At 42.4% G+C, this 23,871-nt stretch overlaps 1 protein-coding gene across 1 annotated transcript in view; it reads right to left on the bottom strand.

Moving 5' to 3' along the window:
• LOC144486173 (transcription factor AP-2-beta-like) overlaps positions 1-23,871 on the bottom strand; it is a 79,737-nt gene that overhangs the window by 4,991 nt on the left and 50,875 nt on the right. The window contains exon 6 of the mRNA XM_078204264.1: positions 13,292-13,433. Within this exon, the coding sequence (XP_078060390.1) occupies positions 13,292-13,433 (142 nt within the window). The remainder of the gene's footprint in view (positions 1-13,291; positions 13,434-23,871) is intronic.

The following is a 23,871-nucleotide window of genomic DNA, read 5'->3' as shown; positions in this document are numbered from 1 at the left end:
AAATAGACTTTAAGAATACAAAGTCTAATTGTTAAGTAAACAAAGCCTCAGATCAATCACGGTTTAATTACTACCTGGTCAGGGAATACAGCATAATACAATGCCTGAAAATATTTGTTGCTTGGTTAGGAAGCATTTCATATTGGAATACAAAGCCTCATAGCAGCAATTGTTTTGGAATTCTACATGTAAACAAAATGAAGCACTGGTTCTTATCATCATCTTTCTCGTTCTTTCAGAGCTAAACTCTTTGAAGTAAAAACAAGGTATTGAATATAACTTTGATAGAATCATAAAATCCCTACAGTACAGAAGGAGGCCATTCGGCCCATCGACCGAATCAACCACAATCCCACCCAGACCCTATTCCAGTGCCGGATTTAGGCATAAGCTAAACAAGCTACAGCTTAGGGCCTCACAATCCGCAGGGGCCTCACAAAATTTCAGAAGGTTTACAACGAAGAGAACATTTAAGAGCGGATACCAGAAAAGAAAAAGAAAGCACCAGCTTGAAGAGCAACTCAAAAAAAGACCAAAAGTTGACAGTTACTTTACTCCAGAAACAGATAAGGATCCACAAACCCAAGGTGATCAGCAAAGTCCAAAACAACCACAGTCTAGTGCCTCTGCTACTGAGACAACAGAGTCTGGAATCTCAGCTGAGGAAAATCATCCTTAATCCAGCCTGTCTCTTTAAGACCACTGTTCAGGTAACTCCGAGAGCAAAGTGATAATTCTAGAATCTAAATACTGGGAAAGGTTCCCTACACTGGAAGTGATGCAAATGTGAGCGTTGCAAATGTGGAAGTGATGCAAATGTGGCGACCCAAGGTCCTGTTTTGGTACGCACCTTTGTGAGACCTTTTGGTGTAACTTTTTAACAAGGGGCCTCCAAGCTTTATATAGCTTAGGGCCTCACCAAGTCTAAATCCGGCACTGCCCTATTCCCATAACCGCACACATTTACCCCACTAATCCCCCTGACACTAGGGCCAATTTAGCATGGCCAGTCAACCTAACCCACACATCTTTGGACTATGCAAGGAAACCAGAACACCCAGAGGAAACCCACGCAGACATGGGAAGAACGTGCAAACTCCACACAGAGACAGTGATCGGAGGCCGGAATTGAACCTGGGACCCTAGTGCTGTGAGGCAGCAGTGCTAACCACTGTGCCACTGTGCTGCCCATTCATGTGTAGCTCGTATTAAAATCATCTTCTGGCTTGTCTTGAAATCATTTGGAAAAACAAGCGGGTTATAGCACAAGTAAAGATACAACTTGACTTTGGTATTGATGAAAATAAATACATTGAGTGTGAACAGCATTGGTTTAGGATTGCTCACTGGGAACCGAGTAAGGCACAGGTGGTGTATTCACTACTTTTCACACTACTCCTGAATTGAAGTACATTAAAAGCTTTTCAAATGCCTTCTCCGGCTTTCATCTCCATCATTCAGAAAAAAAACTGGAGAAACTCAGAAATCCCAGTACAGTATGAGGAAAAGCATACTTCCACTTGCACTGAGAAAATCATCTTAATGTTGGGAAATTCTTCACACTGCGTGCTCAGATTGTAGCATCATGGGACTCACAGACACAGGTGTAGCTGATTAACTCTCTTCAGCTGACAGAGGGAGAGCTCTGGGAAAAATACCAATCGCACAAGCAGGCTTTTGAGAGAGGCTGACGTGCCTAAGTAAAAATATTAAATCCGGTACATCAAAGACAATGTAATAATATTATTGGGGAATGTGTAATTTTTACACTGTTTCTATAATAGCAGAATTTGCATTTTGAGCCCACAGTCAGGTGGAGACAAATGGTGGACCGCGGAATGTGCACTCAGTATTCCGAGAGATCTGATTCTTTTTTCGGACTCAGCTGGTAGCATCTTCTGACTGACCATTTAAGCCTGACTGTTTTCTTAAATGTTTGTGGTTTCTCAGTGGTAAATTTCCAGCCACTTCTCTTACATTTGATTCGTACAGTTTCTAGATTCCTCAGTTTGGATTTGTCCCTTGTTGCTTGACTGAATCATCAAACTATGAAAGTAGAATGTTCTGAAGTGTGTCAAGACAGGGAGAATGCAGAGACACTGGTTTTATAATTTGATAGATGGGTACAATTTGACATATAACTCACTCTGTGATGATTATACCACACATGATTTGTTTTGATATACTATACAATTTAATTTATACATTGTGATATATATTTTACAATATCCATGGCGTGTACAATGTTCTGACCATCCTGTGAACTAGAAAGGTAGAAAGAGTGTTTCCATCGTGGGTCTCCCCTATCATATATAAGCTTCTGACCGCAATCATCTCAATGTGGGCAGTGCTAATAACAATTCTGGCCCTTCCTTACAGGAAAATTAGACAATTTCTCTGCTATCAGCACTAAAGCAACATTGAACACATGTCGGTGGCAGATTTGAACATTGTCTTCATTTGCAAGGAAATGCACAGGACAGGAAAAGTCAAAGGAAATAATACAAGAAAAATAGAATTTATAACAACTGACTACATTTATTTTGTGCTAATGTAATATATTATGAGATGCATATGCATAAATTATATTAGATACCACTCGCTGCCTTATTTATTGTTATCTTTCTGACATCTTTATTCTTTTCATTGTTCACTTGTCTGGAAATGTCACCAGAGAATTAATTCCTGATTCTCACTTTCAGTCAGTCTTTCTAAATGCAATATTACTGCATGTACAGACACCAGTTCGAACTTCTACACGTTCTTGGCTCCATCGAAACAGGCAATGGAATCCTGGCAGGACTGTAATACCCACCGCTGCCTGGGATGACAGTCTCAGTTGATGTGGGTCGTGCTAAATAACAGTTCAACTAGAAAGCTTCACAGGGGAAAATATCACACTCAAATGAAACCCTAATACTGTCACTTCTTGCCTGGTGTCACTTACTAGCGGAGCTGGCAAATTGATGGTGACAGTAACAGGGATCCAATACAACACCAATTGCATGAAATGTTGTGAAGGTTATTCTTCCAAGAAAATTTAATGATATCACAGTGTTAAGCCCTGTGGGTCCAAGGTTGTTGGCAGGTGTACAAATTCCAGTTCAAACAAAATGCACCCTGACGGCAATGCTTGAAAAACATTACATCATGACCTATTAATTAATACCAGACAGGGAAATTTGCCAGTTATTCCCCCACAGACACACAGACATCAGATACTGCACTGATATATCAACAGGCCAAAACCTTACTGAGATAGAGCCCAGCCTGTGGGCATATAAAACACCTCTTCTCTTTAACAGGATGCTGATCCTGTCTTTTGCACAAATTCAACCATTTTCACTCGATAAAAGACAACAATAAAAACTGCCCAGGAAATTCCGAAGTAATCTGCAGGGGATTCCAGCAAGGAAAGAAAGTGAGCTCCAACACCACTGGGTGACGTATTTCACCCGCTATCTCAATTCCAATGAGAGCCATAGGTGATTACTCTGTGTTAAGACTATCTCTGATATAGCCTGAACAATAACAAACAAGTGCATTCTCCTTCATCACTTTTCAACTTTAGAAACATCTTTGTGTCAAGAGTGACATATTAATGGGCCTGATTTTCTTTGTATTTTTTCCACTTCATTTCTGTAGGCACCAACTTATTTCCATGGGTACTGACCGTTCTCCAATACCACACAACAGGCTAGATAATGTGTGGTCTCGAGCTTAGATAATGACATTGGCTCTTTGTACATGTCACCACAGTCAAACCCAATCTCTCTTACACACACGCATTTCTCACTGGATTGCACTCTTGAACTCTTGAATAGAAACAGTCTTTGGCAACTTCTGTCTAATGAGATGATGTTTTGCACCTTGTTGGTTAGCCCTGTATTAAACATTGCTTGGTGTGGCTCAGGAGCCCCACTCTGGCATGGCAGTCTGCCATATTTGCTGCAGGTGAAGCAAGTGGGCTGGCAAAGTGCAGGGTTTTCTGGCTCCTGGCTTCTCTGGACTCTCATCCTCCTCATCTTTTCCAATGCCATCATCAGAATTGACAATGTGTCATTGGAGGTCGTTGATAGCTTCACATATCTAGCCTCCACAATCACCAGCAATCTGCCACTTGATGCTGAAATTGATATGTGCAGTGCAAAAGCTGCAGCAGTTATATCCAAGCTTAGTAAGAGAGCATGGAACAATCACAACCTGACTGAGAACACTGCAAATCTATGAAGTCTGCTTCCTCAGTGCACTCCTCTGCAATAGTAAGGCCTGGACAACATACGCTAGGCAGGAGAAATAGCTGAACAGTTTCCACCTTTCCTGTCTCAGATGTATCCTCAGCATCTCTTAACTGAACAAGAGCTCCTGGAGTGCGCTATACCAGCATACACTTAGTATAAAGTAAACAAAGTGTGTGCTGGCTCAGCTACATTCATTGAACGAATGACGGTGTATACTCAAAGATCTTCTGCACAGTGAATTAGTAGTTTTGCCCAAAGCAGCTAAATTTTAAGTGGCTATATAATCCCTACAGTGCAGAAGGAGGCCATTCGGCCCATTGAGCCTGCACCAACTCTCCAACAGAGCATCTTAATCAGGACCATAATCTACCAGCATTGTGGGAGAAATTCTGAACCAAGAATCTGCATTTGCTTCATTGGATCTGTTGCTGCCACCATTGACTTGAAACATTGGTCATGTTGCAGGAAGGAATAACATAATGTGGACACTTTATCCAGGGTTTAACTATTCATTTAAGTACCTCCTAATTACATGGAGGAGACTTCTAAATTTTGTTTATATAGAAAACACTTTGGACCTAATCTCTCAATCTTTTTAAATGCTATCCTCTTTGATTCAAGGACCTGGGATCATAAACTGTTGGACAATTGAGTTTTGACTGAGTTTTGAGCGGATGTGGTTTATTGCGTGTATTGTATGTAATAAGATAGTTGCTGAAGTGATTATAATGTTAAAATATGTAATTTTTTTAAGGGTTGTGAAAAACCCTTTCACATTTTGTGAAAAGTTTCTTTTTTTCAGAAGGAACATATTATTGACTCATATACATGTATCATCACATGTCCATTTTGGAAAAACTGGTATTTTATGTTGGAATGATGGTCCCTTTGAGAACTAAATTTCTCCAGGAGATGAGTTCTGGGAAAACATATTGCTTCCAGTAATTGATCATCTGACCAGGTTGCCTGGGAGATAAACAACAGAATAGAAAAAGGTGGACCAGAAGTTAACCATAAGGGTGAGTAGATTGTGGGTGTGGCTCTGGTCTCAAGCAGGGTTTTAACTGTTAGTTCGAGAATAAAAAGGTTGGAAAGATCTCAAAACAAACACAAGAAAGTGATTCAAACTCACACCATTCCTTTTCATCCCAGCAATGCCCAGTGACGATTTACCATTATGTTAACACTAAGGCTTGAACTGACCCAGTTGCAAACGGGTTTCTTCTGGTGGATCTCTGAGCATTCACTAGATGTTCTTTTCCCCAGCTGTTATCTCACTCAAAATTGCACTTTAAGCTCACTATTACCTATACTACAGAGCAAACATGAGCTCCCTCAACTTAGCCCCAGCAGCCTTGCTGCTGATGTACCCACTCTGAACTACTTTTCTCTCTTTCCCTATGTCTCCGTGTGTCACTGGACCTGTCACTATGCACAGCATATTTTTTTCTATTTTTTCCCAAAATCACTTACCTGCTAAGCTCTCTATAACTCATCTCTTGACGTCAAGAATTGTAAAATCTCATTAGAAGTGCACATATACAAACAATCCAGAAAACCAGACCTCTTTGCTAGGAGGCCTCCAGATTTCCAGGCACCAAGTTCACAAAAAAATATAAAAGACACTGAAACCATGATCTACCCTTTCTAACACACAAATATAGAATCATATAATCCTACAATGCAAAAGGAGGCCATTCGGGGCACAATCCCACCCAGGCCCTATCCCCAAAACCCCATGCATTTACCCTAGCTAATCCCCCTGGCACTAAGGGGCAATTTAGCATGGCCAATCCACCTAACCCACACATCTTTGGACTGTGGGAGGAAACCAGAACACCCAGAGGAAACCCACACAGATACGAGGAGAATGTGCAAAACTCCACACTAGACAGTAACCAAGCCGGGAATTGAACCTGGGTCCTTGGCACTGTGAGGCTGCAGTGCTAACCACTGTGCCACATTCATGTAAATATGAATTAAACTGAAAGTTATACTTGTTCCTAACAGCTCTTGTTAACTGATGGTTAGCAGTGAGTTGAACTTTTGAGATAGCCAAACTGAGAAGACACAGAGTTTTAGATACAAAACCTCAGAGTTAAAGAATAGGAGAACCAGGAGAGTTCTCACCTGAGGTGACTACACTTAAGATGCTCGTGATGCCTGTGTTGATAAGGGGGTCTACAACTGTGGAAAGGTTTGAGGAGATTTGAAGGGATAATCTTGCCAGAAGTAAGCAGAAGTCCCAAGAAATTTCAACATTGATACTGATCTTCAAAACAATCCTCAGACAAAGTGGTTAATCTTTCAATTTATGAGAATTATCTGACTTGAGTTATTGGGGGTATAAAACAAATGAATGTAGAAGGAAACTTGATATAAGAAGTTTATAAGTAACTGTGTTCCTTGTACTTTTAGTGTCTTAATCTAGATAATTATTTAAGATAGAGTGTAGTTGTTAGTATTTATGTCCGTTTTATTTTGGTGTAGTAAAATTCTCTTGTTTCAAACTGCATCTTACAGCTTCATATCATGAAATACCTTGACTTTTGCATTTTAAATGAAAAATTAAACATCTTACTGGTCTCTATTGAAAACATAACAATAGAAACCAGGGAGAAAATTGATTTGTGTAACATCTCTAAGCAGACCACTTCGATTCCCTGGCAGGCTGAGTCCACTGTTATTTGTCATTTGTATTAATGATTTGGATGAGAATTTAGGAGGCATGGTTAGTAAGTTTGCAGATGACACCAAGTTTGATGACATAATTGTCAGTGAAGAAGGTTATCTCGAATTGCAACGGGATCTTAATCAATTGGGCCAGTAGGTTGATGAATGGCAGATGGAATTTAATTTAGACAAATGCAAGGTGATGCATTTTGGTAGACCGAACCAGGGCAGGACTTACTCAATTAACGGTAGGCCGTTGGGAAGAGTTATAGAACAAAGAGGTCTAGGGGTACAGGTTCATAGCTCCTTGGAAGTGGGGTCACAGGTGGACAGAGTGGTGAAGAAAGTATTCGGCATGCTTGGTTTCATTGGTCAGAAGATTGAAGTTGGGACATCTTGTTAAAGTTGTACAAGACATTAGTAAGGCTACACTTGGAGTACTGTATAAAAGCAAATTACTGCGGATGCAGAATCTGAAACTAAAAGAGAAAATGCAGGAAAATCTCAGCAGGTCTGGCAGCACCTGTAAGGAGAGAAAAGACGTTTTGAGTTCCGATGACCCTTTGTCAAAGCGGGCTAGCTTTGACAAAGGGTCATCTGGACTCGAAATGTCAGTTCTTTTCTCTCCTACAGATGCTGCCAGACCTGCTGAGATCCTCCAGCATTTTCTCTTTTAGTTCTTGGAATACTGTGTACTGTTCTGGTCACCTTATTATAAAAAGGATATTACTAAACTAGAAAGAGTGCAGAAAGGATTTACAAGGATGCTACCAGGATTTGATGGTTTGAGTTATAAGAGAGGCTGGATAGACCGAGACTTTTTTTCCTCGAGCATAGGAGGCTTAGAGGTGATCTTGTAGAGGTCTATAAAATAATGAGGGGCATAGATCAGCGAGATAGTCAATATCTTGTCCCAAAGGTAGGGGAATCTAAAACTAGAGGGCATAGGTTTAAGGTGAGAGGGGAGAGATACAAAAGGGTCCAGAGGGGCAATTTCTTTCATACAGAGGCTGGTGAGTGTCTGGAACGAGCTGCCAGAGATAGTGGTAGAAGCGAGTACAATTTTGTCTTTTAAAAAGCATTTAGAGAGTTACATTGGTAAGATGGGTATAGAGGGATATGGGGCAAACACAGGCAATTGAGACTAGCTTAGTGGTAAGAAAAAGGGTGGCATGGACAAGTTGGGCCGAAGGGCCTGTTTCCATGCTGTAAACTTCTATGATTCTATGACTCTAAGGGCCCGATTTTACCATTTTCATTCTAAGTGCTGAATCTGGGCGCAATTCAGATCTGACTTGTAAACCTGTTCTCAGGTGCCCCCATACACACTTAGCCTGAAAAACAAAATTGTGGGTCTGAATTGAGCTGTGGGTGGGGCTTAGCGCACCTGAAACGATTGGAGCTCTGAACTGCACATGCGCCGTTAGAAAAAAAATTTGAAAATCGCGCCACTGTCGCATCGCTCCCGCGCCACAAAAAGCGGATAAAGCGGCACGGGAGTGATGGTCCCCACAGACATCACCCCCACCCTTACAACATAACTTTCCCCCTTATCCACCCACCCCCCTGCTACCCAGACCAATCGCGACCATCCACCCCCCTCCCCTCCACCGATCACCCGAAGAGTGGCAGCAGACGCCCCTGCCCCCTGCCACCCCCACCCACCAGAGATCCATCTGTCCTCCCTCCCAGTATATTTCACAAACTCACAGCCGAGTACTTTGACAGTTTCATTAATTAAGTGCATGCGCACTATTATAGCTGTGGAATCCCTTCTCTCTGCTGCCTGTATTTTCAAAGTCCACTGAGGTACATATCCAGGCCTTTATTGAAGTTGTGTAATGAAACTGATAGATGCGTGTACAAATAACCGCTGCTTGATTCAATAACCTTTGCAATTGTGTTTAGCAATAGCCAACTTGCAGTAAATTCTAAGAGCTGCATTTCCAAGTTTGGAAGATAATTTGGGAAATGGTAATAAGATCATTTCTACTTCTCCTGAACTTGCTGGTGTAGGGGAAAAGAAACAACATTCATGGCAAGTGAAATATAATCAAAGTAGCATTTATAACAGGAGTGATCAGAATTAGAAATGTGATGGGATAGAATTAACTCCCCCACCCCCCACCAGAGAATGATCGGGCCTCCATACCTCCCCCCCCCCCACCAGAGAATGATCGGGCCTTCATAGCCCCCCCAGCCAGAGAATGATCGGGCCTCCACACCCCCCGCCCCCCCCACCAACCAGAGAATGGTCGGGCCTCCCCCCCACCCCCAGACCACGATCTGGCCTCCCCCCCCCCCCCCCCCCCCCCAGAGATACATCTGACCCACTTCCTCCTCCCTGCCCCCCACCAGACAACGATCGGGCCTGCCCCACCTCCTCACCAGACAACACTCTGCCCTCCTCCCCTCCCTTCCCCCCCCCTCCCTACCCCCCCCCCCCCTCCCTCCCCCCACCAACCAGACAACGATCTGGCCTCCCTCCTCCCTCACCCCTATCCACCAGAGATACATCTGACCCGCCTCCCCCCCACCAGAAAATGATTGGGCCTCCCTTCTCCCACCCCCCCCCCTCACCAGAGAATGATCTCACCCACCTCCCTACCCCCCTACCACTGATCTGAGTCAGAGAGCCGTTGGAAGCTCTGAACTTACCTCTTCAGAAGCTGGATGCCCGAAACAGACCTTTGCCGAGCATGTCTGTTTCGTGCCGAATCTGGACGCATGAACGTGATGGTAAAGGGGGAAATGCTGATAAAGTTGGGCGGGCAGTTCATTAATTCAATTTAAATGCATGTGCATTGACGTGGGCGCGGATCGCATTAATGACCTCACACCCGACTTTACCACATTTTCACGCCCGAAAATGGGCGCAACGCAATGGTAAAATCGGGCCCTAAGTATTTGTATGGCCCACAGGCCATTTATTTAATTATATCAACAGCGAACACTGCATGAAAAGATGCTGCACAAATGAAGATTCCCTACTGCCTACATCTGTTTTTTAAATGTGCTTAAGAACAACACCAAAGTCAATTGTAGCGCAATCATTGCCATTGTAGTTGAGATTGAGGGGTTTAACTAACAACTGTTATGAAGATCTCCCACCTTTTACTTTTTTAAATTTTAATCCTGTAAAAAACGTCTAACCGCAATCTTCACCACCTCAAGGCTGATAGTGCAATTAATCACTTCCCTCCCCACAAAAAAAATCACTTCTGAGGGAGTGATTTGGCTTGCTCCCAAATAGCATCCAAAATATAGGCACAATGCAAGATGCAATGGGCAATAATCCATTCTACCCCTGAATAGACTGCACAAGAATTTAATTTGATGACTGCTTCTAACTGTGCCTGCAAAGGTTACAACAATGTTAATTTGATACAGATGAATGTCAGGGACCTCTGCACTCAGATTTCCTCCAACTGTGCTGAGTGCAATTCAGGGGCAATTTGTCCCAAACAAACCTGTTGCTACTGATTCGAAAGCTGCTGTTCCGGTGATAACTGTCTCAAGGGACAGGCTGGGATTGTCAAGAAAGGCATTTACTTACTGCCTTTTGAGCAAAAATAGAGACATTGCTTTAAGACTTGTTGAAAATGGCTGTTATTCCTATACACTTAGTAATGGAGGCCTTTGTCAGCGATAAGACTATCTAGCTCCATCCCTTTGTGCAAATGTATTCTTTGGATGCAGTTGAGGGAAGCAACCACAAGCTCCACTGTTGAATTCATTCACATCAACCTCTTTTGAGACACTGACAATTGTCTGCCTACCAGACGTAGACATTCCTTCTCTCCACACTGTACACCCACTCCAGGTTACCTGGATTAAAAAAAGAAGCTTCATAGTCAAGCCTGCACCCTCCCCCTCTTCTCACCCAACACTCTTCATTTCTGCAATTCATGTGATCTCTGCCTATTATCTGGCACCGCTGGGTTTCCCTCTTCCCAATTCCTCTCAAATAAATTGCATTAGTGCCAACTCCACTGCTTGGGGAGCTGCTACTATCCCATGCAGCAACACAAATGCATTCACGGGGAACCATACCTTTAAATAAGCATGAAGGTCACAATCCATGGCTATCTGGTTTTTGAGCAGCCGGGAACCTTTAAAATTAGTTTCAAGAAGCCAAAAGCAATGTCCATTTAAGGGCTATATTGTCCCCTTTTTTTTAACTGTAATTTGTGATCTGACGAGCTTGCACAAACATGTGGTTTTTGAGAGTGAGATGTTGATAGTAGCAATGAGAAAGAAATAGCAACCATACTGCATTTTCAAAAACAGCTAAGAAGTCACCACATAAATGGTGAGCAGTGTATTTTTGCAGCAATGGCAAATTCTGACTGCCAAATTTAAGCAAGACTCAGTGAAAAGCTGACAACATGCCTGCACATGTCAGAAGCCACTGTTGTGCCATACAATCAGAAGCGTATTTAAGGCTGCTACATTTTAATCTCAATGTTATTTAGTGGTATTTAATATAGACAATGAGAAAACTCCCACACATTCTTCTCTTAATTAAATTTTCAAAGGATGTGAGAAAGAATGTTTTTACACACCTGGAACTCGCTGCCCTTGAGGGTGGCGGAAGCAGAGAAGTTCAATGATTTCAAAAGGAAATTGGATGGGCACTTGAAGGAAATAAACCTTCAGATCTACAAGGATGGCGCAGTGGATTGGAATGGATTGGAATGCTCCATGGAGAGCTGGCAAAGATTCAATGAGCTAAATGGCATTCCTCTGTGCCATGAATGACTCCAAGGTTGGAATTTTCCCACCCTGTCCGCCATGGAAATCGCAGCGGGCGGGACACGGACTATGCAAAGGTCCGTTGACCTCGGGTGGGATTTTCCAGCTTTCGGGTGAACGTAGCTGGAAAATCCCGCCCCATGATTCTAGACAATCTAACTCTTCAAAGTGGTAATTTATGGTCCTATGTTATTTATTTCAGTTTGGATGCATTGCTTCTTGGAAGTCAAGTTTTGCACATTTGATTTTCCAGATCATTTTAAATTAGTGTGGTCCAGCTAAACAAAAACCATATTTTTGTCTTTTACAGTTGCCTTGTCTGACAGCTGAGAGACCTTTATCAGCATTGCAGTTGCCCCGCATCCTCCAGTTAATTATGTACTGGAATAAGAGGCTGAAGGAGCTGGTAACTAAGTGCTTCAATCAGCTCAAAGTACCGTATTCCATTGTGGAAGTATCTGCAGACTGCGCAAGCTTATTGCTATTAAATGTAAAGAGTATTGATTGGAATAGTAGGATCCTGTCAGACTGGGAGCTACAATTCCAACCAAACAGCCTGGATACAATTCTGACTCTAGTGGTGTTGCACAAATCCTGGGATGAAACTCAAACTCAATATCACCGTTTCAACATAAACTGTATCCAGCAGAGACCTTGAGATTGACTACATTTAAGTCTACCAATTATATTTCTATATAGGGGCAAGAATCTTATTATTTCTCAGTTAATCTGGGGGCCACGAATATAAGTATATGTATTGGAATACCTTCCTTTTCTGTAATTCATCCATGAGATTTGATGGTTTGAGTTATAAGGAGAGGCTGGATAGACTGGGACAATTTTTCCTGGGGCGTAGTAGGTGGAGGGGTGATCTAAGAGAGGTCTATAAAATAATGAGGGGCTCAGATCAGCTAGATAGTCAACATCTTTTCCCAAAGGTAGGGGAGTCTAAAACTATAGGGCATAGGGTTAAGGTGAGAGAGGAGAGATACAAAAGCATCCAGAGGGGCAATTTTTTCACTCAGAGGGTAGTGAGTGTCTGGAACAAGCTTCCAGAGGCAGTAGTAGAGGCAGGTACAATTTTGTCTTTTAAAAAGCATTTAGACGGTTACATGGACAAGATGGGTATGGAGGGATATGGGCCAAATGTGGGCAATTGAGACTAGCTTAGTCGTAAGAACTGGGTGGCATGGACAAGTTGGGTTGAAGGGCCTGTTTCCAAGCTGTAAACCTCTATGATTCAATGACTGTTGGCCTCAGACATTTATTGGACATTGGTCTTAAAGACGGAAATCAAGAATTCCATTTCCATAATTCAGTCTTGGAACTTTGGCTTTAGGCATTCATAGAATTTTGACTTGAAGGTGAAAATCACTGAATATGGGGATACAGGGGGAAAGTGAAGTTGAGCGGGGAGATCAGCCATGAGTTTAGTGAATGGTGGAGCTCAAGGGACGATATGGCTTATTCCTCCTCTTTTTTTAATGTTCTTGCTGTATTCTGACAATTCCAAATGTTCAAAAGTCTCCTGTTTGAACAACCAAAGCTGCCAAAGTTAAATGTACGTTAATTTACTTTTGGCTGGAGAAAGGTATGTGCTACAATTCTCGTGCTGTACTCACTTGGTGGCAAGTAGCATATTTTTTCGAGCATGGAGCTCAGTTGGGTCTGAATGTTGTCGGGTCAGGAACTCTGCCGTTGCCTTTGCAGGGAATTCGGTCTCACAAACGTACCCAAAATCCCGGGCCAAGTGCACAGCCTCTCCTACAGGAAGCAAAGCAGAAAAGAAAGTCAATCAGGTCATTTAGCATCAGAGGGAATGAACAAAATTTATTGAGCATGAAATCAGGGAAATGTAACAGTTAATTGCTCGCACTGGCCATTCACTTGGTATGGCGTTAAGCTGAATTTCAAGCCATACAGTCTGTACAACATTCAGATGGAGAATCGGTTTAGCTCATTTGGTCAGCCAGCCAGCTCATGATACAGAGTGACACCAACAGCGTGGGTTCAAGTCCTGTGCTGGCTGAGGTTATTCATGAAGGCCCACCTTCTCAACCTTGCCTGAGGTGTGGTGATGCTCAGGTTAAATTGCCACCAGTCAGCTCTCCTCTTCAAGGGGGATATAAGCCTATGGTCATCTGGGACAATGGTGACTTTACCTTTTACAATATTAAGGCAGCCACTGCTCCTAACCTCTAATTCAAGCCTTTGACACCTCCAGGCTAAACTTCTCCAACCTTCTCCTAACCAGTGTATGGATCACCACCATATACTCCAATCCTTTCAAATATCTGCAGCTACATTCTATCATGTGTTATGTCCCACACAGCCATTGCTCTGCTTTAGTTAACTTACACATGCCCCTCATCTTCTAATACACTTGTTTCAAAATTCTCTTGCTTGTTTACAAATTCCTCAATGGCCTTATTCCACACTTCCGCAAATCCTCCAACTCATACTTCCTGCACTTTGGATTATGCTCAGCTTGTTCCACTGTTCTTCTACATGGATAGTAGACATGCGAGCCACCACTCTCCAGAGCTCTGTATATTTTCATTTTCATTATGAACAAGAAACTTCAACAGAGCCTTTTAGTTACAATGCTGCTTGTTGGATTATCAGATGGGAGAGCCAGTGCTTGAATCCCAGGTGTGGGTTTTCTCTTGAAGATGCATTTGATGTTAATCACCAGGTTTCCTTAGATAAGCAGTGATCACTACTTACTGCATTGTGCAAAAACATTTCCACACAGTTGACCAAGGGTAACTTTAGGCCCATGTCAAGAATGTATGAAACTAATTCAACTACACAGGGAACAAAAGAAAAAATAATGGGCTTAATCTTGTTCCCTCCTCCTTGGTGTGTTAGGTGGCAGTGGGGGCAGTTGTAGACCCCCCATCTTTCCACCATCTGGATTAAATCTGTGGCGGGGTGGTCTGTTGACGGCCTTTCTGCCTCACCACCAGTTGGGGCCCTTAAGCAGGTGGCTAATGCCCACTTAAGAGCTCAACCTGCTATTTGTATTAACCCAGTGACCAGTGGGGGATCCATCATGCACGGAACACAATAGCAAACCCTGATGTGTCAGCTTGCTGGTTCAAGATTGGGGTGGTGGGGTTCCCTCATTCAATGCCACTCAGTGCCTGATTGAGGAACACAGCATCAGGAAGGGAGGGGGAGGAGGGGCGCTGAGAGAGACAACTCTGCTGCCCTTGCTGCTGACCCCCCTTCACCACCCATACCCCCAACTCCCCCCTCCCCGACACTCAGCTTCCTGCCATCAATGTTTGTCTGGAATCCTCTGTGATCCAAGGCCTTGGGTGGATGTGGTATCGGCAGCAACCACTGTCTCCCCAGGGGGGCGGGGCGCTGGCCAATCTTAGATGGGTGGAACCTCCACTCCCAGAGTCCTTAATCCTTGGGGAAGGCCTTACTCTGGCCTGTTAAGTGCATGACTGGCACTAGATGTTGCAGGCCTTCTCAAAAAGAGGTGACGCGGGACTCTCACCAGCTCTCCAGCTGGCAGTGGAGACCCCGTGACCTTCACAAGATTCCGCCCTACAATGATAGTTATTATTAAGAAAGAAACAATGGTACTTCCAGGTAGCACTGAGGCTGTACAACAGCTCTTGTTCATCTTACACATCCTGAGCTGCTGAGAGTATTTCCTTTAATCAATCCAGCTAAAAGTCACTTATGGAATTTGAAAGTTGGATAAAAACGGTTTTGTACTCAGTGAGTTAACAGCTGAGTGTCTTCCAGTGAAAATTCAGTCTCCTGTGCGAGACAATAAGGAGTAAGAATGTTGAGCTTTCAATGCCTTTCAATGAGTGACAACAGTTTATTCTCAACAAATTTATAAACTAAAAAGGCCTCATTAAAACATGAATTGCTGAATCATTCTATACGTTATCCCTCAGCTGCGCTGCCAGAACGTTTTTTTAAAATTACAAATTTAGAAATACTAAAGGCTTATATTATCATTGCATATTTTTGAAGCAGGACCTATTTAAAATAATTTTTATAATTATGTTCATGCTGGTAACTTTGCATGGTATTGTTGACTATTTTGGCTTTTTACATTCTGGAGCTGACATCCCAAGGACTGCAATACCGCGATGTCAAATCATAACTCAAAAAGTGCTGTTGCACAATTTAAATCTTACGATACAAAAGACATTTGACTATTTTTCCTCCCTAGGCATACTTTGTTCATCCTTGAAATATAGAAATATTCAGCCTCTGCAAGTTTTGGATGCATTATGCATAGCTACTGAAACAGAACCTCAGCCAAGGAGACAATAGCAAGCTTTTGTGGAGTACTGGTTCAACCTATATGCAGCAGTATATATCATTCTGGTCACTGTACAGCAAGTGGAACAGCTTCATTTTTGGGAGAAGGCACACAGGTGATAATGAAACTGAGACTTAGGAAACTGCAAAATTTCAACCAAAGAACAGAAGAATTGAGAGAGCCTTGTTGAAGTTTCAAGATACCAAGACATACAAATAAATTGAATGCAAATGCGTTGTTGCCTGACATAATTAAAAATTCTGTGATCAGAGCACAAGCTTAAGCTCAAAACAAGGAAGGTGAACAGAATGTTTAGATTAACAACTTCACACGGAGGTTGATGAATGTGTAGAATAGAATACCCACAGAGAAAATGAAAACAGATAATGTTGGCAAATTCACAGAGGAGATATCTCTTTTGGCAGAAAGAACTGATTGAAAGGTGTAAACCTCTTCTATACCCTCTGGAGAGGGTACAGAAGAGGTTTACCAGGATGTTGCCTGGTCTGGAGGGTATTAGCTATGAGGAGAGGTTGGATAAACTCGGTTTGTTGTCACTGGAACGACGGAGGTTGAGGGGTGACTTGATAGAGGTTTACAAGATTATGAGTGGCATGGACAGAGTGGATAGTCAGATGCTCTTTCCTAGGGTAGAAAAGTCAAATTCTAGGGGACATGGGTTTAAGGTACGTGGGGAAAAGTTTAGAGGAGATGTGCGAGGCACGTTTTTTACACAGAGGGTGGAGAATGTCTGGAACGCGTTCCCCGGGGAGGTGGTGGGGGCAGGTATGATAGAGGCATTTATGGGGCATCTAGAAAAATACCTGAACAGGATGGGAATGGTAGGATACGGACTCCATAAGTGCATACGGTTTTAGTTTAGGCAGGCATCATGATCGGCGCAGGCTTGGAGGGCCGAAGGGCCTGTTCCTGTGCTGTACAGTTTGTTGTTCTTTGTTCTTTGTTTTGGCTTAAGATTTAGCTTGGCAAAATTCTGTAATTCTGCCTAAGCGATAGAAAAGGCTAAAAGTCAGCTTAACTCAGAGAAATCATGTTCAAACTTAACCTGATGCAACTGCTGCAATTAATTTGTCGAAGCAAATATCTATGCAAGCCATTCAATTTAAACATCATTACTTCAGGGGTTTGTTCGAATATGGGCTTGATTCGCAACCATTAAAAAAGTAACAAGCATTTATTTAAATTTGCAGAGGAATTAATCAGGCTTTCTTTTCAAATCTGCCAAAGAGAGATCATGAAGCCATACCTTCTGTCTGGTGAGGAAAGGAGAAGAACTATATATGTTAGAATACTTTGTATATCGTAGTTATGCACAGTAGTTATAAACACTTTATTATTTCTGATACATGAGGTGCTTGCCAGGCTTAACAACTGCTATAAAAATATATATTGTTCTACTGATACTGTTTGTTTCGCTGCTTAATAAATTTGTTTGGCCATTAGCGCCTGTCAAAGTCTAGCAGTCTGATTCTGTGATCTTCTGAAGAAAAAAATGATCTTGTGTAACATGTGATACAACCAGTAACTGAAATGAAATGGAAAAGGTTCATAGTTCATCATCCGGGCGGCCAACAAATTTATCTTGATCTCTGGTCAAGTGAAAGCATTAGGACATCAGGAGCTGGAGCTCATTTACATAGTGTAGAATCATAGAATCCCTACAGTGCAGAAAGAGGCCATTCAGCCCATCAAGTCTGCACCAACATCCAACAGAGCATTTTACCCAGGTCCACCACCCTGCCCTGTCCCCGTAACCCCACATATTTACCCCGCTAATCCCACTAACCCACACATCTTGGGACATGGAAGGGCAATTTAGCATGGACAATCCACCTAACCTAACAATCCACCTGCACATCTTCGAAATGTAGAAATCAAAAACATCTCGAGGAAAAAATTAAAAACTCCAGGACTTATGTTTTGCTATTTTGTTTTCTGCTGCTGCACTTCAGTGATGAGATTTATCTCTCTCTCATTTCCCTTCTTACATCCTTCAGTTGCTATCCCCCAGAACTATTTACATATGTCTATTGTCTTTTAATTATGAATTGAAAATAAATTCCAATGGTGAAGACACACATGAAAGGGTTCAGTGCCCCCAAATTGTTTCTACATTTCTATTAAGTTTTAGCTGTGAGCAATCCCACCAGTCGCTGTACCATTAATATCATCTGTTTCCTAATCTGTCATTTTTCAGATTCTTGTTTCATGATAAATCTTTCAAAGTATTCTTCGCTCTGGATCAGAATATCTCTGATTTATACAAAGTCAAAATGTCCAGTAACGCAAATCCCATGTCGGAGTTTCTCTCCTGGGCTAAAGAAGATCAACCGCTGAAGAAAAACACTGAAGATGCATAGAAAAATACATTAAAATCATCCACCTGACTTCTGCACATTATTACAAATATATTTCACTGCTTTGTGATAAAGTAGTTGGTCACATTGCCCCATCTTACCGATGGCTCAACAATAAATATTCAGCAAAGGAAATTACCTGTATTGGAAAAAATGTAAACTGGAACTTACAGCACTTAATATGACCAATGACTAAACAGAAGGTATCAGGAATTACTGAATTACCATTCCTCAGCCATTCAAATATAAAATTAACTCAATAAAAAAAAGGATTTGCATTTATATATTGGGTTTCACAACCATGGGACATCCCAAAGTGCTTTACAACCAACAGTGTACTCTTTTTTTACAAGTGCAGTCACAATTATAATATGGGAAATGCAGCAATCAACTTGTACACAGCAAGCTCACACAAGCAGTAAAGTGATAATGACAAGTTTTTGTGGTATGGATTGAGGGAAAAATATTGGCCAGGACATCAGGAATGACGCTACTGCTCTTCCTCAGAATAGTACCATGTGATCTTTTACATCCACTTGAAAGAGCAGATATCGGAGTATTTTTTATATAATTGTTATTTCTTTCTCGATATTACAAAGCCAATGCACAGAGTAGACGGGGCAAGCCCTTAAACCATCTCCTTGCTTGCTCCAAAAGCCAAATCAAATTTAAAGTGAATCCAAGTCATGGTCCCCATAAGAGAGATATACTGGATGCAAGCTGACAAGAACAGGCATTATAGTCCAAAGATGTGCAGGTTAGGTGGATTGGCCATGCTAAATTGTCCCGCAGTGTCCCAAGATATATAGGTTAAGGAAATTAATGGGGTAAATGCTGGGTTACAGGGATAGGATGGGGGGAGGGGGGGGCTGCTCTGTCAGAAAGTCAGTGCTGACTAAATGGGCCAAAATGGCCCACTTCTGCATTGTAGGGATTCTATGATTCTATACCTGATCTCGGGCTTGATTCTGCACTTGATCTCAGAGTGTTAGCCCTGATTTTGTTTGCTGCAAGTCCCACAATTCTATGACTCAGGGGTAAGAGTGCTACCAAATAGGGCACAGTGACACTCACATTACACTGACAATGAGAAAATGTTTGCATGGCGAATGCCAAAAAAGGACTAACTGAATGTAATGGTTTGTCCAGAGGTTTATTTGAGGTGAACCAAAACAGGACAGGAGGACTCTGCTGCAGATATAAATGATAGAAGATTAATTATAAATACAATTTCTTATCAAAAAATGAGAGAATAAATATAAACAAGTAACCAACAAATAAGGAATTCACCAAAGCCACTCCAACAGAAAATTCTGAACCGCAGCCTTTTCCAACTAGTAGAACAAGGTCACCAAATGAATGGGAGCACCACCATCTGTAAGCTCCCCTCCAAGTCACTCATCCTGATTTGGGACTATATCACTATTCCTTCACCACATGGATTGCAGCAGTTCAAAACGTAGTGAACCACCACCTTCTCAAGGGCAATTAGCAATGCTCACATCCCATGAATGAGTTACAAAAGAAGGCACAAGGACTCATCCTTTTAAAGAACTGAGGCTGTGTTGAAATGATAAAGAGAATGATTAAGAGACACGGGAATAGAGAGAGACAGTGATGACAGAATGGAGAAACAAGAAGGGGCACCAGGAAGAAGGTAACAATGAGAGAAAATGATAACAGAGTGTAAATAATGATAGACAGATGCTTGTTGAAGAGAGCAATAATGAACAAAGAAACAGGGAACTCTGTAACAAACATTGAGCAAGAAGACAAGGAGAAAATCATTTTGCAATTATACGATTAAAAAGTAAACAATTTCAAGCTGCTTAATAGAGTAGAATGTTTACAGCAAAGAAAGAGGCCACTTGGCCCATCATGTCTGTACTGGCCGAGAAACAAGCCAACCGGCCTAATCCCACTTTCCAGCATTTGGTCGGTAGCCCTTCACATTACCGCACTTGAGGTAGTGAATTCCAGATCTCTCTCTGGGTGAAAAGACCTTTCCTCTTATCTCGCCTCTAATCTTTCTCCCAATCACTTTAAACGTCCTCTAGTCACTGACCTCTCGGCTAAAGTGAATAGGTCCTTCCCATCAACTCTATCCAAGTTCTTCATCATTTTATTCAAGTCCCCTCATTCTTGTCTGTTCCCAGAAGAACAATCCCAACCTATCCAATCTTTCCTTATAGGGGCAATTTTCCAATCCTGGCAACATCCTTGTAAATTTCCTCTGTACTCTTTCGAATGCAATTACGCCCTTGAGGTGACCAGAACTGAACACAATACTCAAGTAGCAGTCTAAATAATGTCTGATAAAGTTTTCTAAATGATGCAGAGCAACAATGACCATTTAGTGAAGGTGACAATATGAATGGTTGATGAAGTAAGTTTTGAAGAGATTTTTGAAAGCCGGGTAAGAAGTAGCAGGGAGAGGCTACAGAGCACACAGGATCATGGTGACAAAAGGTTGTCAGTGACGGTGAATTAGAGGAAGGGGGGGATGCACAGGTCAAGGTTGGAAAAGCGGTGAGCACATCGGGAGATCAGGCGGCAGAAGGTTTAACAGTGGGATACTGGGGGCTGTGGGATGACATAAAAGGGAAATTGTAAACAAAGATTAAGGTTTTACTCTGGGGATGATGGATAGGTATCAAAGGTGGGCGGCACAGTGGCACAGTGGTTAGCACTGTTGCCTCACAGCATCAGAGACCTGGGATCAATTCCCAGCTTGGGTCACTGTCTGTGTGGAGTTTGCATGTTCTCCCCCTGTCTGCGTGGGTTTCCTCCGGGTGCTCCAGTTTCCTCCCACAGTCCAAAGACGTGTAAGTTAGGCGCATTGGCCATGCTAAATCGCCCCTTAGTGTCTTGGGATGTGTAGGTTAGAGGGATTAGTGGGGTAAGTATCTGGGGTTGCAGGGATAGAGCCTGGGTGGGATTGTTGTTGGTGCAGACTTGATGGGCCGAATGGCCTCCTTCTGTACTGTAGGGTTTCTATGATGGTTTCTAATGTCAAACAATGCCAGTATTACACAGAATGAGAATAAGTGAGTAAAAAATAAACAGCCCAAGACTGTATAGGGATACATGCATAACTGTCTATAACTGTGTGTGTGCGTGCATGAGTGTCGGTGTGCGTGCGTGGGGTGTATGTGTGTGTGAGGTGTGTGTGAGTGTGTGTATGTGTGTGTGTGTGAATGTGTGTGTGTTGCATGTGAAGGTGGAGAGTTTTTAGCCATATTGTTTGGAATCACATGGATTACAATTCAGAAACTTCAATACAACATAAAAATACCAAGTAGATTAGCCCTCTTCAAAGTCTAAGATTGAGAAAACAAACAGATCATCTATAAATCAATTGTTTATTATTTATCAAATGTTAGCAATTTCCTTTTAGAAACAGTTCTTCATTTCCTTGTACACACTCTGGCTAATCAGGCAGATAATTAGATTTGCCTCCAAAATGACCTGATTTCTCCTCCTGGATTGTAGTGTTCACATTACTTTCAAATCACGCCAGTCATAACACCCTGTGTTGTTTTAGGTTTAGTATTACTTTGGTGCCTGCAAAATGGCTTTAGGAGCAGAAACAATTACTTCAACGTAGTTCCAGATCCAGTAGTGAAAGCTGGATTCAATGTTGACTAGAAATAAGCCTACGTTTATGGGAGGAGAAATTTAACTCATTTCTCTGCATTTGACCTCCCAGTTTTGTGAACTCTAAGGACGCTGGGAGTGAGTTTCCCCAGCACTAATTTTACTTTTAATCTAAGTCGCCTAACAGGAAATGGGCAAGGTTCAAGTTGACCATCTATTCAAATTGCCCACCTAGTTTACTCTCCCTTGACTGCAACTGAGAGTGCTCAGTCAAATCAGCTGCTTTCCTGCCCAGCAGGTAGGTTAAAAAAGTACCCCTAGTACTGCAGAACTAATACCCACCCAGACTCCAAGGAATTGATTTTAAATCCCTCTAGAGCAAGGATGGAGGGCAAAGTGAGCACTAAAAAAAACATTATTGGCCTGTAACCTGTTCCCCAGCTCCATTCTGCTCCTGGACCAGTTTAACTACCTGGAGGTGGCGTCCTAGTTAAGAGTTGATTGGGGATGTTGGAAAGAGGGTGGGTCCTCCAATTCGACAGGCCCTAGTTTCCCTTATTTAAATTCCATAACCACCTGCTGCTTCTTTCCAGCTGAAACATTTCTGACTGGCCTGCCCATCATCCTCAATTGGACTGCAAGTCCACCCACTGCCTTACTCTGGGGGGATCACAATTTGTGGCTGTTTCCTAAAGTGCAGGCTTTTGACTCACTTTTCAGCCTGATGGACTGGTAAAAGCCTGCAGGGGCAATCCAACCCCTGGCCTGCATAGCTCATCCTTACAGTGGGCAGAGCCCTTCCCAGCTGATACTGAACAAGTGTCTGTTCAGCAGCGATTAGTTCTGTGCAGAAGGTGCTTATTAACTGATAACCATGTTGTCACCCAGTGATTTTACCCAACAGTATAAAGCACTAGCTTTATACTGACTTGTCTCATCATTAAATAGAAACATTTATCAAGAGTGTCCTGAAAAAATGGATGGATGTGACAAAATGAACCAACGTAATGAACACTCTATTCTTTGTCTAAGTGACACCTTCTGGAATTGCACAGATATGGTCGAATGCAGAAGTCCAGAAGGTTCTGCTGGTGATTCCCTGATCCTCCAGAGAGTGCACCACTGAAGATTCCACAGATGAAACTTTTCTGAAATTACTTGTATCGATATGAATTTTCATTTTTACACTATGGGTGGAATTTTCTGTCTCACCCACCATGGAAATTTTCCATCCCGCCCGCCACGGGAAACGTAGCAGCAGGACAGGACCATGCAACGGTCCATTGACCTCAGGTGGGATTTTCTGGTCTTGGACTGAGCGTGGCCGGAAAATCCTGTTCTATTATTCTCACTGTAAAAATCATTGAAAAAGTTGTGCCTTGTTGAATGAGGTCACTAACTTCAAAACTACTGAAAAACAACAAATCTAACCCTGAAAAAATTAATCTGATATTTGTGAAATGTCAATTTTTTCAATTATGGTTTAAAAAAATTCCATTGATTTTTAAAATAATAAAATTATTTGCTTTAAAGTTTGTGTATGATAGCTAAGTTTCTATCTTATCCCCATCTGTATGTCCCAATCTTTATTTTGCTGTCTGGAAAATGATTAAGAAGTGGGCGGCACGGTGGCACAGTGGTTAGCACTGCTGCTTCACAGCGCCAGGGACCCAGGTTCAATTCCGGCCTCGGGTCACTGTCTGTGTGGAGTTTGCACATTCTTCTCGTGTCTGCGTGGGTTTCCTCCAGGTGCTCCAGTTCCCTCCCACAGTCCAAAGATGTGCGGGTTAGGTTAATTGGCCATGCTAAATTGACCCTAGCATCAGGGGGATTAGCAGGGTAAATGTGTGGGGTTAGTGGAATAGTGGAATAGGGCCTGGGTGGGATTGTGGTCAGTGCAGACTCGATGGGCCAAATGGCCTCCTTCTGC

This window comes from Mustelus asterias, unplaced genomic scaffold (assembly GCF_964213995.1).
Source record: "Mustelus asterias unplaced genomic scaffold, sMusAst1.hap1.1 HAP1_SCAFFOLD_293, whole genome shotgun sequence".
In the NCBI taxonomy this organism is placed as follows: domain Eukaryota; kingdom Metazoa; phylum Chordata; class Chondrichthyes; order Carcharhiniformes; family Triakidae; genus Mustelus; species Mustelus asterias.
This window is presented reverse-complemented; position numbering and strand designations above follow the sequence as displayed.